The following is a 17270-nucleotide window of genomic DNA, read 5'->3' as shown; positions in this document are numbered from 1 at the left end:
TAAACAAGGACAGCAATCACGAATCTAAAGGTGATAAAACATACTTGAAAATGAAGTTATTTGACTTATATACTTTCACTTTCAAAAGTTCAGAGCAAGAGCATCCAAAATTTGGTAATATATTTAACTTTTGTTCTCCAACAGAATTATTTCAACATTTATCCTTGAGCCTACTACAGTTGGGAAGATACCTTTGGTTTCATTTTTATTGTTCAATTTACTTCTGCTATTTCCTTCATTACCAAATATGTAGAAGGTAAAATTTTGTCAAGCTATTTGAAAAATGAGTTTCATAAATTAACAGTTGAAATAGTTTTCCAAAAAGCATGAAAAACAATATTGCTTTTAAGCTACAAAAATACAGAGTAAAGAAAGTACCTTTCAGCATTTCTTAAGACAACTGTACTTCCCATTAAAAATAAAGATGAATATGTAACTTTAGTTTTAGTATTTGTAAGATGTAGTGCTATTCAGGATAGAAGAAATTAAGCCATGACTTTGAAAAACTGAGAGTCAAAAAAGTATAGTTGAATAAACAATGATGGCTGAGCAGGGTGGCTCACGCCTGTAATTCCAGCACTTTGGGATGCCGAGGCAGTCTGGGCATGGTGGTGCATGCCTATAATCCCAGCTACTTGGGAGACTGAGGCAGGAGAATTGCTTGTACCCAGGAGGCGGAGATTGAGGTTGTGATGGCCCAAGATCACAGCATTGCACTCCAGCACTTCAGTCTGGGCAAATAAGAGTGAAACTCCATTTCAAAAAAAAAAAATGAGGAAAATGGAACCACTATAGCTTGGATTTTCTTTTCTTGAAAACACCTAGAAGTTGATCTGTTTATTTAAAAAAAACTCAGGGAGTATAATAAAGCTAACTTTATTACAAATGTGACCTATAACAGCAGAGTGGCTCAGAATATTTTTAATAGAAAGTATTAAGAGACATTTTAAATATTTGTCTTGGATTCTGTCATTGTAGTGTTACAGGACATATAACCTGTTTTGACTCTTCTACAAATAGAAGCTGGTTGATCACAATAATAGTAGTGGTAAAAGTAACCATTAATACTTAAAATATTTAAATATCAAAGTTATATTCTGCAGTTTTAATGATTTGACTGGAGCAAATTGTTGCAATAAAACTCTTAATACTTTTCATTAATACTTTTGTATGATTTAAAAGAATGATAGCCATTTTTTGGGACATCATACCATATAAATGAAGAACCTTCTTGTTAAGGGGTGATACTCTGGAGCATGGTTAGGAAAATCTTAAATTTCAGTCTAAGAAGGAATTCCTTGAGACTCTTTAATGTCACTCCTACAATTTTAGATTTCATAAACTAATTTCTGTTGATGGATCTTGTAGCTTTTGTGGGTACACAAAATAGGAGGAGTCTTCTTGGTTACACGGGAGGAAAAAGGCATGCTTTACAGTTGCTTCAGACTTTTTTATTTTCTTCCCCTGCTGGTGGTCGAAAGAGATATTCCCATCCATGGAATCTTGACTTCTGGATTTCTGATAAATGGCCAGGATGGCCCCAGCGTTATGATTATAATCATTTTGAGATGTCAGTAAATACACTTTCATTCCTGCCCAAGTTCAGAACCATTTGATAGAGAAATACTGGAGTTAGACATATGGTCATCATCTGTTATTCTGTTACTCTACAGTGCTATTACTGATAAAAGTTACAATGGGGAACATGGTGTAGATGTGAGAGCCAAGTGAGTTTTCTAATACTGAATTTTGGAATTAAACTTACCTATCCAGTCAAAGGGAGAGCAGAATCAATGCAAACCTTCCACTGTCACTAGCCCATAAAGTCTAGTTCCTTTAGCATTGGCAGGAGAGTAAGAAAAGATGCATCCTCTCTGCAGAAAGGCAGAGCCAGAAAGACAAAAGAGGCTGAGCCAAGCGTGCCTGTTTTCTTTTTTAAAATCCACAAATCAGATAATTTGGTTGTGGTAAGAGGCCAGGAAGTTCACAGTAGTGAAATTCTTCTATATTGGAATGCAAGGAGCAAAGGGAAGTAAACATTTCTCCCTAATATCTAGCTGTTAAAACCCAAGTTAATGTCACATTAATTTAACAACATGTAAAAAGTGGCCATATTACTTTTCCTCATAGTAAGAAACAGACTCTTTAGCATTTTACTTAAATGTAGAAGTCACTACATTCTACATTTTATTGTAGAATAAATTGCAGATAGACACATTTTATTTATGAAGTATACTTGATAATATGAATTTATATTTATAATGTTTATAAATAAATGTAAATATACCTAATATAAATAATTTATGAGGTACACCTAAATAATTTATGAGGGGATTTAACTTTGGTTAATTTGTTTATAAAATTAAAACAGATGGAAAATAGAGCTAACCTCAGACAGGTTTATGGACCAGGTTTATCTTTACCAAAGATCTACAGGATATTTCTTAAGGGGGTTTAAAGAGTGTATGGCATCTATTACATGGAAGAGAGTGGCCTTCAACTTTGCAGTCTCAGAAAAAATAATATATGCATACCAAATGAAAAGACATTTCTCAGAGGTGGACTCATAATAACTTTGAGCAAATAGAACTGTGTATCTAAAGCCAGGTGGTCAGTTATAAATATACATATATCTCTCCAGGATACTAGATTTCTTGAGACCTGCTCAATATTCCACTGTACCTAGGCTTAATTGGGAAGCTTTGGGATTTCTGCCACTTTTGAGCCTCAGCATTTCTGGGTTTCTATCTTTCATGTGCCAAGCTTTCACATAAGCTCATTTCATGAGGGGTTCCATAGCTAAAACACATTTTAAAAACCACCAAGTTAGCATTTCTGCTTTTGGTAATAGAACATTAAGTATTTGGATAAATCCTGCCTCTGATGGTAACTAGAAAAGCTGTACAAAATACCACATTTGCTCAAAAGTACTTGTTCACCTGGTACCCATTAGTGAGTACTCGTTAGTGCCGAGCGGTGCTTTTGACAGTCTTTTGGGCCGAGGGGATAAAATAGGAGTTCAGGGTCTGCCAAAGATGGGGGCTGTTGTCAACACTCTAGATTCCTAGGAGTAACAATGCTCGAGATGGCTTGCAAAGCAAAAGATGACAGAAATGAAAAGGAGATAAATTTACAACCCTTGAGGAAGATTTAATAATCATTTCTCAGAAAAAACTCAGTAAAGACATAAAATTTTTAGCAATAGAATGAACAGACTTAACTGTCATATATAGAAGTAGATGTATTAAGTTCAGAATTCAGTATATCAGGCACAATATACAAATTTTTACAAAATTTGCAAAATCAACCATATAGTGGAATTTAATAAAAAACAAATTTCAAAGATTTCAGAAGATTAAAATTATACAGAGAACTTTTTCTGACCAAATGCCTTTAAGCTGGAAAACAATAGAAAAGTATAAACAGAAAATCTATGCTTTGGAAAGTAAAAAAATATACTTTTAAATAATCCATGAATCAAATAAGAGATTATAATGGACATAAGAAAATATTTTGAACTGAGTGATAAAGCTATTAGAAATAAAACTTGTAGAATATGGCTAAATCAGTAATATAGGGATATTTATAGATTTAAATGAATATATTAGGAAAGAGGAAAGGCAAACATTAAATCTAAGCATTCATTTTTAGAGGTAACAAAATAGCATTTAAATAAACCCAAAGAATACAGGAAAAAATAAATAATAAAAATAGAAGAAATTAATGACATAATGAAACAAACATAGAATAAAGAAGATAAACAGCCAAAAGCATATTTTAGAAAATACTAACAAAATTGATAAACACCTGGTGAGACTGATAAAGAATATAAAATGGACAAATAGCTAATATCAAGAAGGAAAAGGGAGACATTACTACAGATTCTACAGATATTTACAACTTGATAAGGAAATGTTATGAACAGTTTTATGCTGATAAATGTAGTAGTTTCATTGATGTTAACATATTTTTAGAAAAACACGTATTACCAAACAAAAGATTAAATAGAAAGTCCTAAATCATCATAACTATTGAAGAAATTAAATCAATTATTAGGAACCCTTCCACAAAGATAACTCCAGCTGTAGCTGGCCAGATTCTACCACACCCACCCAGAGACAGCGAAGGAGTGAACACTTCAATTTGTTGTAGAGTACCTTACTTTTGATACCAAAACCTGACCAAGACATTATGGCAAAGGAAAATAATAGTTCAATTGCACTCCTAAACATAGATGCAAAACTCCTAAACCAAATAAACCAAATATTAGCAAGATGAACCCAGAAAGTTTAAATAGGATAATATATCATGACCAACTTCTGCCTGTTGCCTCAATGTAAGGATGCAATAACTTTAAAAAGTGATGAGTGTAATTTGCTACAGTAATAGCATAAAAGATAATTTCAAAAGATAGAGATAAAAGTCTTGATAGAATTCAATATGCATTCATGCTTTAAAAAGTGTTTAGTTGCTAGACACAAAAGATAAATGTTCCAATCTGATGAGGATAACTACAAAAACCTTACAAAAAACATACCTAATGTTGAAGCATTGAAGGCTTTCCCTTTCAAATGAGTAACAAGACCGTCTATTATCACCACTCCACCCAGCACTGTACTAGAGGTCCTAGCTAGTTTAATGAGACAACAGAAATAAAAGGCATTAGGTTTGAAAGAAAGAACTAAACTCAGTAAGTGGATATAATTGTGTTCATACAAATGTAAATAAACCTATGATAAATTATAAAGTGAATTTAACAATTTTGATGAAATCATATAAATCAAAGTCAATATAAGAAAATCAATTGCACTTTTCTTTATCAGCAACAAATATCTAAGATACAAAAATTTATTTTTTCAAAAGCACAAAAGAATATCTAATACTTAGGAATAAATTTAACAAGAAATATTTATGATCTTTATGAAGGATAATGTAAAAAATAGAAAAGTATGTCTTATTCATCATGGCACTCAATATTATCAGTATATCAGTTCTTCTCAAATAATTTAATACATATTCAGTGTAATTCTATAAATCTCAACCAATTTTTATTTTTTATTTTTGGTGGCGGGAAACATTTGACCAAAGTTTAACCTATCACTATACAGAAAAGCAAAGGACCAAGAATATGTAAGACAATCTTGAAGTACAGCAATATAAAGTCGTAGGATTTAGTAACTACAGTGTCTCAAGACTTACAATAAAGCTAAAGTAATTTAAGATAGTATAATATTGGGAAAAAGATAGAAAAATAGACCATTGGAATCATTGAGAAAAACTACAAACCAACCCAGGCCTAGCTGGAGATTTAATTTATGACAAAAGTGGGGTACACCTGATTTATGACAAATAGGAAAAGATAGTTTGTTTAAACAAATGGTTCTAGGACAATTGCATTTCCAAATAATAAAAAAGAAACTTTACTTACACCACAAACAAAAACCATTTCCAGATGAAATTAGTATGTAGATGTGAAAGGTAAAACTGCATAAAGATTTCAGAAGATAATAGAGGGAAATATTTTCATGACATTAAGGTATGAAAAGATTAATAGAACCAAAACATGTTAGTCATAACTGAAAAGATGAATACATTTGACTATATTAAAATTAAAACCATACGTTCATTAGAAGGCCCCATTAAGAGGTGAAGAAGCAAGCCACAGGATGGAAGAAAGTGTTTGCAACCCATATAATGGTATAAAAAATTCTTATACAATTATCTAAGAATTCCTACAAATTTCTAAGAAAAAAGTAGACCACACAATGAAAATGGGGAAGATAATTGAAAAACAAGGACCAGTAAACATTTGAAAAAGTGTTTTAGCTAATTAATAATCAGGGAAATGCAGAATCTCAAAATCACTGCATATTCATCACAAGTGTTGATGAGAACATAGAGTAATAGGAACTCTCTTACCCTGCTTGTGAAGTGAAAATCAATACCTTTTACAGTTTGGCATTATATCTAAAGTTTACCCTTTTTACAGCTACTCTCTCAGTAAATTCTCAGTAGAGATGTATGCACATGTGTGCAAGACCCTTATTAGAATGATTATAGTAGCATTTACTCATAATAGCTAAAAATTGGAAACAACCCAAATGTCCATGAAAGAATGGACACATTTTTTTCTAATATTCATACAGTGGAATATTATACAACATTGAAAATGAACAAACTGCACCTACACATATAGATAGCAACATGGGTTAGTCTCAAACATAAAGTAGAGCAAAATAAGCCAGATACAAAGAAATATATATTTTAATTTATTGAAAAATCAAAAACAGGTAAAACTAAATTATGATGTTTAAGGAATGTATAATTGGGCAGTAAACAAGGAAGTAATTACCATAAAGGTCAGAATAGTGATTAAGTTTATAAAGAGGGAGCGTACGTAATACAGGGCTCTAGGATGCTAGGAATATTCAGTTACTTAACATGCATGGTAATGACACAAGTAATCACTTTAATACTCATTAAACTGAACATTTATGCTTTATGCACTTTTTAAAATATCTTACACTTTATAATTTAAAAGTTTTAAAAAATGGCTAGTTAAACATACCGTACTATTTGCATCCTTAGGTTAAGATATCCATCTAAGATATATTCATCTTGGATATATCTATCTAAGAACAGAGATAGTCTGGTTATTGAGGTCATTGTTCATAATATGTAAATTATAAGTAATATTTTATTTATGTACACTATTTCATTGGCTCTATACTCCGTGAGCCATGGATGGCAGAAACTACTGGACATTTTTCACAGCCAGGAAACCTAAGCCTTATCCAAATCCGTATTGGATTTAGATGTGGCAAAGGTGGAATTCCAAACTGGGGTTTCCCTCCCCAAAAAATTGAAGTTAAAACCACAGGACAATGCACATCCACTAGAATTGCTATTATCAAAAAAGTACAAAGTAATAAGTGTTGGCAAGGTGGATGTGGAGAAATTGGATTTCTCATACATTGCTGGTAAAAACGTAAAACTGTGGCAGTTGTAGAAAACAGTTTGGGAGTTTGTAGAATTACCATATGCCCCAGCAATTCTACTCCAAGGTATTTACCCAAAAGAAGCAAAAACAAAGACTCAAACAGATACTTGTATACCAATATTCACAGAAGGATTATTTATAAGACAATAGTCAAAAGGTGGAAACAACCCATGCCCATCAACAGTTGAATAGATAAAATATGGTATACACATATAATATTATATTATTCAGCCACAGTATGGCCTTAAATTCTGATACAGGCTACAATATGGATGACCCTTGAAAACATGCTAAGTTAAAAAACCAGACATAAATGGACAAATCTTGTGATTCCATTTATATGAGGCATGTATAATATGCAATCTCATAGAGACAGAAAATAGAATAGATGTTACTAGGGGTAGGAAGGAAGGGAAGATGAGGCTTTAGTACTTAAAGGATAAAGAGCTTCTGTTTGAAATGATGAAAAAGTTCTGACATTAATGGTGATGGTTACACAACATTGTGAATGTACTTAATGCACTGAATTGTACAATTAAAAATGGTAAGAAAAACACCAATAGTACATTTCATGATATATATTTCATTACAATATAAATATTTTAAAAACACCGGACAAATATTCTGATGAACTTTACCTGGAATTTTCCAAATGGGGTCTTAAAATTATTCTGGGGAAATCAGGGGTCCTGGTCTTAACTCCAGGAAGAGGAAACGGAAGGTGAGTGTAGCTTATGTTTTCAGGTTTAATTTCTACCAGTCTTGAAATGCCTCATATTCTAGAGATCCTCCACAGTCAGCAATAAATTGGTACATGAAAGACAAACTAATTCTATATCAATCAGGAATTACATAAATACAGGCTCTATGTTTGTATTTAATATAATGGTTATGTAAAGATGTACAAACCTGCCTTAGGGATGAGAAGGATGAGGAGTGGGGCTATGAAACGAATAGGGCAGTCTGAGGTATTTCTCCTTGACATGAGTTAGCAATGAGCCATTTTCCTATGTAAAGAATAAGCTAGAAAAATAAGCTGTACACTTACCACATTTTTTTTTTGGTGCTTTACACAAATTCTTTAATCTGTAAGCCCACTTCCTTGAGATAGTCTTCTTGCTTAAAAAAAATTAAATTATTTAACTTCATTGCAAGGAACATTTCAAAAACAATCTTCAATGTTCAGCTAGTGTGGGATCTCCCAAGACATATTAATGGAGATATTAAGGTAAATAATCCATTGTATTTCTCTGCAACACTTTAAAATATCCTACAGCACTTGTATTAGGGATGCAAAGTGTTTCTTCCAATGTAATTTTATATGCTTTTTCTTAGTTCATGCTGAACTTCTTTTCAAGTCTTAAAAAAAGTTTCATATTTTTCTGTGCTATTAAAAAGTTTAGGTTTGTGGCATGATAATATCTTTCTGCTTTCTAGATTATTTTATACTTCATATTTCTGGGAAAATGAGTATAATAATTATACCCATTAGTTTTAAAACTGAAATTAATATACAAAGATAATTATGTAGAATTGTCATGACAATACAGTGTGGTTGCTAGGAGCTCTGCTGCTGGAGCTAGCCTGCATGGATTTGAATCCTGGCTCTGCCACTTACTAGGTAGGAGACCCTGAGCAAGGCATTTGACCCTGGTATGCTTCATAAAGTTTATTTGTCTGTAAAATGGAGCTGACAGTAATATTTACCACATAGAACTGTTATGAGAACTAAATCAGTTGATACCTGTAAAGCAATTACAATAGCGCTGGGCACATAGAAAACACTATTTAAATATTTGTTCTGTAAAATAGTGTAAGCTAATTGTGATCCTGGACTTTTTGCTTTTATTTTTTCATGTGCAAAATACTGATCTTTATCTCAAAAGTATATGTAAATGAAATGTTAATAGTAACTATTGCTTGGAAAGTCTTTGAAAGAAAGTTGGTAGAAGTTACTATTTACTGTGTAATTATCAGTACTATCAGAATGCATCTTCAATAGAAGGTAGAATAACTCTCAACTAATATGGAATAGTGGATTTTGATCAAACACCTTGTTTTCTTTTGAAACTTTGCCCTATATAGGAAAGATAGCTTTTTCATGGCAGAAGATATCGGATCAATCATCATGACCCCACCAATTGTTGACATAATAATTAATCTGTATAAATTACCCAAGTGATATTAAGAAAATAATTTATATAATCTGTGATGTGAGAAATCACTTGTTTCATTATTCATCACCTGTAATGCAATTTTGATTTAATTTGGTTTGTTTTATATTATTTTACTGCTCTATTAACTTAATGATTTGAGTAATTATAGTTTGTGATATTATGTAATAGGTTTAGAAGATATTATTAGATAATTCATGATAAAATGTTTATGGATATTATAGAAAGTTCTATTTTAATCTGAATGCTGCATATAGTTTGATTATAATGAATTTCTTTTCTTTCTACATAATTCATATAACACAACTATAAATATAATTTTCCATTGACACAGAATTATCATAGTTATCAGTATTATGTAACATAGAATAGACAGCTTATAGTGCCCTAGGCCCTCTGTTTTTCATGTATCTATGGAAATATGATACTGTCCCTGGAGGATTCTAATGTCAAATGAAGAAAATAAAAGATTTGGTTCCGTTCCATTGTTTATTTCCCAAGACTACTGCTAATTACAAATCATCTCCTTATATTGCTGCTTCTGCTCTTGGAAATTCCTCATAAGTATCTTTGTCCTGACTTTATAGCATTTCCTTCTCATCATTACTAGGACTTACACTTTGAATAGTGTTGTTTTCATTTGTTCATGTGGATTTCCTTGACCATTTCTCTCTAGACATATATAGATTGGACTGGCCTAATGCTAATCGAGATTTTCACAGGAAAACAGCTTATATAGGTGCACAATCTCTTACTTGCAATTCCTAATTTCCAAAGCTTTGGAAACTTGAAAAATCAGGTAACCCGTTTGAGACCATCCTGGCTAACATGGTGAAACCCCGTCTCTACTAAAAATGTAAAAAAAAAAATTAGCCAGGTGTGGTGGCACTCGCCTGTAATCCCAACTACTTGGGAGGCTGAGGCAGGAGAATTGCTTGAACCCAGGAGGCAGAGGTTGCAGTGAGCCAAGATCATACCACTGCACTCCAGTCTGGGTGACAGAGTGAGACTCTGTCTCAAAAAAAAAAAAATGGTAATTCATGTGCTGGCAGATCTGACCTGAATTGACATGAAGTTATTTGTAGTCTTTATCTGATTTATTGTGAATATTAATACATTTTACTACAGAAATGTTAATGGTTTGTTTACAAGATGCTGCTCCAAGGCCCTGATGGAGGTGTTATACAGTAATATACATATTACTATATGATATAGTATATATAATGCACTATATTGTCTTTCTAAAATCTGAAAAAAAACTCCACATACTTTGAAATACATTTGGCTGCAAGGGTTATATGTAATCTGTAATCATGATTGTTTTTCATATTCTGTAATCATAAGCAGTCTATGGCCAAAAAATAGAAAATTTATATTCTAATTAGGAATGTTAATCTTTAACTTTTTCTATTAGATTACCTGTAATAGTAATAATACATCAATGATCTATTATTAAATTATAATCAGTGGTTCTGCCTCCCTTGAAACAAACAATTATTGTTAATATGGCTAGTCAAATTCTCAAATCACATGTTTTAAAGAAATATTTGACTGACTCCACATATTACTTCCAAGGACTGATGATGAATTCTAAATTAACATTAGCCACATAAACAGTTTCACAACATTTGAGTACACTGGCTCTTTATGGGAAGTCTTGGGATACTAACATCATATATTGTATCTATATAAGATTCTTCTCTCCTTCTTTCCTACAGTCTGGGGGAGGAAATCTTTTTATATTAATTGCATTTTTGTTACAGTAACATTTCTTATATAGAATATGTAAATTACTAACCACATAATCCTTTAGTGAGAGAGTTAGTTATAATTTGCTTGTACAAATCTAATTTGTTAACTATCATTTTTAGGTATTTACTACCAGGGAGTACCCAGTTCTTCTTGAGAACACCGACCTACAACTTGAAGTACAATTCACCTGGAATGACTCGCTCCAATGTCTTGTTTACATCCAGATATGGCCATTTGTGAAACAGAAGGGAAGACTGCCATTGGTTATATATAATAGCAATTCATTTTTTTCTCCTGAAGTTGAACATGCAAAGAACATGACCATTAAGTGCTGTTTTATGTATATAAGACATATATATGTGTGAAAATATATACACATATGCACTCAAATAACATATTTATTATATTAAATAATATATGAAAGAAGAATTAGCAGAAAATGGAATATAAGACTTAACCTTTCTGGAAATGTAATAAACCATGTTAAAATTGTTTACACAAATATGTGAATGTCTGGAACTTGCTAGGTTTATAATTAATTCCTTCCTACTAGAAATGTTATTTTTGCTGCAGAGTATATAAAACAAATTGATCTTGAAGATCCCATTACAGTGTTAAATTATTTTCTAGATAACATGCCTTTTGACATGAAAAAGGGTTTAGTATAATACCTTAAAAATTCTCATATATAGTAGCCATTTTAAATGAAACAAAAAGATTTAGAAACCTGGTGTTGCTTGATAAGATTAAGAAGTTTAAAACGGGTTTATCATTACTATAGCACACTGTAAAGTACTAGAAAAGTCATAACCTGATTCTCCAACCTTTTTATTTCTCTTTGTGGAAATTTAGCTGCTTGTAATAACATATATTTTCGGTAAGGATCTAGTGAGATCTATTATGATCTAAAATGGAAGACAGGCCGGGTGCAGTGGCTCATGCCCGTAATCCCAGCACTTTGAGAGGCCGAGGTGGGTGGATCACCCGAGGTCAGGAGTTTGAGACTTGCCTGGCGAACATGGTGAAACCCCGTCTACTAAAAACACAAAAATTGGGCATGGTGGTAAGCATCTGTAATCCCAGCTACTTGTGAGGCTGAGACAGGAGTATTACTTGAACCTGGGAGGCAGAGGTTGCAGTGAGCCAATATCATGCCATTACACTCCAGCCTGGGTGACAAGAGTGAAACTCCATCTCATAAATGAATAAATAAATAAAATGAAGATAAAAATAAATAAAATGGAAGACAATCCAGTGGGTTAAAAATAAAATGTAAACTTTCATTTTTACTTTTCATAGAGAATCACATAAAGGAACAGAAAATGGTGGTATCAAAATCTTTCTATATGGTTTTTATGTTTTATACCACTCATTTTTATTTGGAAAATGTATCTTTGATGGGTTTAACATATGGTTAAATTCAATTTCTCCTGTTTTGCAGAAGTAGAAGAGCTGACATTTTAGTGTCATAGGATAATGAGACAAACTTATTTTTATAAATCTTTCAAGGTTGAAACCAACTTGCAAAGTCTAATACAGTAGTTTCTCATTGCACCATAGAAAACAATTAAAGGATTGTGAATAGAAGATTTTAATTACCACATATTACAAGTCATCAATGTACCCTTGAGGGTTTTTTTAAAAATCAAAACAGAGAACGAAGTGTTCTTCTTGTCCAAAATTATTATGCAGGAGCTTCACAGCAGTTCCTTTTTTAAAACCAAGAATGAGCTTTCAGTTTTCCATAAAAATATAAGCAGCACTACCTTGACATTGAAATCATCGGATCGGTGCAACCATCACTTGTTAGAATTTATTTAAACTTCTTCCCCCAACAGTTTTATTTTCTCCCAGCTGCTAATTATTTTCCAAATTCATGAATGTTTTACCTCCTTTTACTATTCTAAAAGCTATTTCAAGAAATGGCCCCAAGGAAGGAGAACTGAGAGGGGCAAATTGGCCTGGTTTAATTCACAGCTGGAATAATTGGCAACCCAAAGTTACAAGTTAGATGTATTTTGCTTTTCAAGCTATCTTCTGAGTCTTTTTTAGGCTGAAATAATTTGTTTCTTTCCTAAATTATTGCTAGCTACTTGATTCTTTATGACTACCTAACATCCATATTTGGTACTTTTCCTAGCTGTGTGCATCCCAAAGAAGAATTTGCTATTTTGTGGAAGAAGAGAATAAGGGTATCAGAATGAAGGAAATTACAGTGACTACACTGTTTAGGATTCCATTTTGTAAATTCTTAAATGTGTTACGGATTTTTTAGAAAAAATAATGCCAAAAAATTGGGATACTACAGAATCACCTAAGAATGATCAACAATTAATAAGTCTTCATGGAGTTCATTTTTCTTTTAAATTCATGATTTGGCCACTATATATATATATATATGTATGAAGACATATATATATATCTTTAAGTGTCTATGATATCAGTCCAGTTTGCCACTCATTTTGCATTATCTTAAATCACAAATGGTTTGCTAGAGTGTGTGTTTTGCAACTTTTGTACAAGAGCAAAATTTTTATTTGAAACAAAAAATAAGAATGTCCATCACTAGGAGAAATGCTTTTCCCAGAAAACACAAACACACTCAGACATGCAAACATACAAAAATTTAAACTCTGAGAGTAAATTTAAATACATCAAACTACCCAACAAATTGATTTCAACAAGTACATTTCATTTCTCTAGCTACTTATATCTGGCCTTATTTTGAGAGTTCAAATTTTATTGCCTTCCTTTGCCTATTTAGACTGATCTAGTTTGATATGATGAAGTTGCGAATAAAAGCCTTGTGTTCATTATTTATATATACTACCTGGTATGCTATGGGCTGTGTCTGCGGCAGTGCTCTTCCCTAATGAGCAACTAAGAAGAGAAGACACAACAATAAACCATGGTAGTCCCGGGAGGCCATGGAAATGTTTTAGAGGTATAAATTATTTCCCAGTTTTTATTATAAATTTTTTATTCATAGGTTAAAACATATCAGCATAAATGATGGTACAGGTCTGACTCCCTTTTCTAGGAGAGAAAATAGCTTTATCTGAAAACTCCAAAAACAACTTAATCTTACCAGAGGTTTTTAATAGGGGAACTTGGCTTACTTACAATGAAAGCATATTTTTATTCTGCTGTAGAAAAACATATCCCTGCTCATTCAGTAAATCTAAGATTGGAATGCTTTCTAGAACTGTGCAAGATTTGAATAATTTCTAGAATTGTCTAAGAAGCAACCTTTTTATTTTAAATCATTACCTACAGACATAGTCTGAGACTGCAAATTAGTTTTCACTTGTATAATCCAGCATTGTAGATTAGTTACCATTCACTCTATATAATCTATTGAAGGAACTACTGTGATTCATATTTTGATTAATTTTACTAGCAACAAATTTTTATTTTAGTGGCATTGCATTTACCTTAAATATTTAAAAATGAAGTTGTAACAGGATCAAATATAGAAATGGCAATGGCAACTCTGCCTAGAACATAGTTGAATGTTCTTGGTTATCTGTAAGATGCAAAGATCTTTACAAATTTTATTGTATGTCAAAATTATATCTAAATACACAATCAGTTTCAACTATTTCTTCCTCCCTAAAACTAAAATCAAATCAAACCCACATGAAGAAACCTAAACTTCTTTTCATCTAATATTTATACCCAACTAGGTAATAATAGCTTCTAGACATCAATAAAAAATTTCGTTTTAATTCTCTTTTTAATTTGTAAAGGATATGGGTATGGAATTTTGTATATAACTTGAAATTTTAGATGTTTTAATAATCCAAATACTTTCTTCTTTCGGATGTCAAAGTACTAATTGTTTAAAAAATTTCTTTAGTTCTAAACATATACATTACTTTTTCAAAAGTATCAATGATTGATAGCTGCAGAAACACCATTATTTGATTTTTCTGTAAAACATTGATTCATTCTTAAATATATACTTTAAAAAAATAGTAAATACCTCAAGAGTGACAGAAAACTTTCCTTTTCTGTTCTGTGATGCTAATTTAAACTTTGAGTCTTAGTTTACATGGTCCTAGGGGGTTAAACAATGAAATGTATAACTGTACAATTAATTGTGTTCTTGTAACCTGATGATTTTTTGAAAATTTGCTTTTCTTTTTAAGTTAAGAAATTTAAATTTTCAAGGGCCGTATTAGTTATCTAACTATTTTGGGCTAATGTTGACTTATAAATAAATAAAAATTTAGAAATATATTCATGATGACAATTTTGTTACTTACACTGCTTATTCTTTATTTCTTCTTTTTTAGTTCAAAGGTGAAATTTTGACCTTTGTATTAACAAAGCCAAGAAAAGAGAATTCCTGCCTTTTAGACATTGATTTTCCTTGCATTTTATGGTGGTGTGGTTTTGCCTCAGCAATAATAAAACATAGATAAAATATGTTGTTGCATCAAGTTCAGTTTGTCTGCTGAGATTTTTTTTTTAAGAACCAGGTTGAAGTTTCTATGCCTAAAAATGCATTAATTTTCTGGATCCATATAAAGCCAGATACATGGCTACAAGTAAGTCTTGCAACCAAAACTGGTATATTAAAATTTACTGCACACTTTGAGATTGCTGCCATTTTTTGGTGCTTTTTGGGCCTTGTCATAAATGGGTATATGGTATATTGAGGAAAAATTATTCAAGTTACACATGCTACATTAACTGTGCTGTATCATCTAAGTAGAACTCTAATTAATGGACCAAATAGTTCCTAAATTAGTAAGATGGTTTACCCTACAAAAAAAATGAGATGACACTGATATTTCTGTTTCAAAGGCTAACAGCAATTCTTGGTCCTGATCTATTCAGTTCATACAGTAACTACTGTACATGCTAAAACATTTGAATATTAATGGATTTGCTGAAGATTCTGGGTGTGAGGATTACCTTGAAAGCAATACATTTGCTAACATAAATCATGACTCAAATTATCCCCATGTGCTTTACTACCTGTATATGAATGCAAATGCTGTTACAGAAAATGTGCTTGAAATGTCAATACCGTGTGCAATTAGTGTTGCATTGTCATGCTCCAGCATGTGATTATCTGTATGGTGAAGTTATTTCAATTACTCCAGTATGTTACTATAATAAAAAAAAGTTTAACATAAGAAAACTACAGTATGTCATCAAATGCTTATTTCTGTTCCTTACACACACACATGCACACACACACACACACACACATACACACACACATGGTTTTTTGTAATAGAAGAGATTGACTCCCAATTAAGGTTTCAGAGTGATACGATATGTTTTTACAGAAATTTTTACTGTGTACAGACAGCAATAGAACTATGGGGATAACTTTACCTGCTGTTAAAGTCAGGTCAAGTCAACAAAATCGGTGTCAACTCCTCTCATAGATAGCTTGAAGGCCGACTGTTCTAAAATTTAGAAATTACATTTTTACATCTTTTTAGCGCCATGGATTATAGCAAAAGTATTACTAATCTGATTAGAATTATGTCAGCATCTCAGCTATGAAGTTCGTTTTTTTCAGTAATTTATAATGTCATCATTGTTAAAACTTAGAACACTAAGCCTCAAAAAAAAAAAAAAGCATATCATATTGCTATTTGTGCCATTGTTCTTTAGGATGATTATGTATAAAGTGTCTGGAATAGTTTTCCTTTAAAAAAAGATGCATTTTGGATAAAAATTTAGGAAACTGGAATGTTAATGCATGTATGCCTTGCTTTTTGGAATTGATAACCAAATGGTATAACAATTGACACTTAAATATATTTTTAAAAATTCATTATTATTTTTATAAAGTTAAAATAGTCCATACAGGCTTTTAAAGTTGAATTGATTTGTTTCAGTGGCTGCTAAAGATAAGGCCAATGTGGGTAGTTTGCTATCTCCCTATTTTATAAAATAATTTTAATTATATATATATATAAAATTTCATTTTAAATTAAATGAATGAAAATCTTTTTAAAATTATAATATAATCTTGAATAATTTGAAGTGTTAGAAAACTATATGGTACCTTAAAATAAACATTTGGTTCTTTTGTAGTGAATAAGATAATCTTTAACTTGGAGAGAGTTATCTTTTAATGATCATTCATCAGGTATGTATACAATATGGTGACAATGATGCCCGTCGCCATGGTCAGGTAAATATGGAAAACACTGGGTATAAAAGTGGAATGTGTTTCTCTACTTTCAGTACTTCAGAGAGTCTTTAGTGTCCTCAGATACATTGAGATTTTTCCAGAAAGGGACAGGAACATGCATCAGTTCCCAAAATTTCAACATAGTATCTTTTATTGCAGTGCATCTCCCAGGACTAGACTT

At 31.7% G+C, this 17270-nt stretch overlaps 1 protein-coding gene across 1 annotated transcript in view; it reads left to right on the top strand.

Moving 5' to 3' along the window:
- TTLL7 (tubulin tyrosine ligase like 7) overlaps positions 1-16083 on the top strand; it is an 85298-nt gene extending 69215 nt beyond the window's left edge. The window contains exon 20 of the mRNA XM_012442692.3: positions 11046-16083. Within this exon, the coding sequence (XP_012298115.2) occupies positions 11046-11166 (121 nt within the window). The 3' untranslated portion in view covers positions 11167-16083. The remainder of the gene's footprint in view (positions 1-11045) is intronic.
- Positions 16084-17270: the final 1187 nt, after the last annotated feature.

Source organism: Aotus nancymaae, unplaced genomic scaffold, assembly GCF_030222135.1.
Source record: "Aotus nancymaae isolate 86718 unplaced genomic scaffold, 86718_ANA_hifiasm-v0.15.2.pri h1tg000007l, whole genome shotgun sequence".
Taxonomy (NCBI): Eukaryota; Metazoa; Chordata; class Mammalia; order Primates; family Aotidae; genus Aotus; species Aotus nancymaae.
The sequence above is the reverse complement of the archived record's forward strand: the minus strand, read 5'-3'. Positions and strand labels throughout refer to the sequence as shown.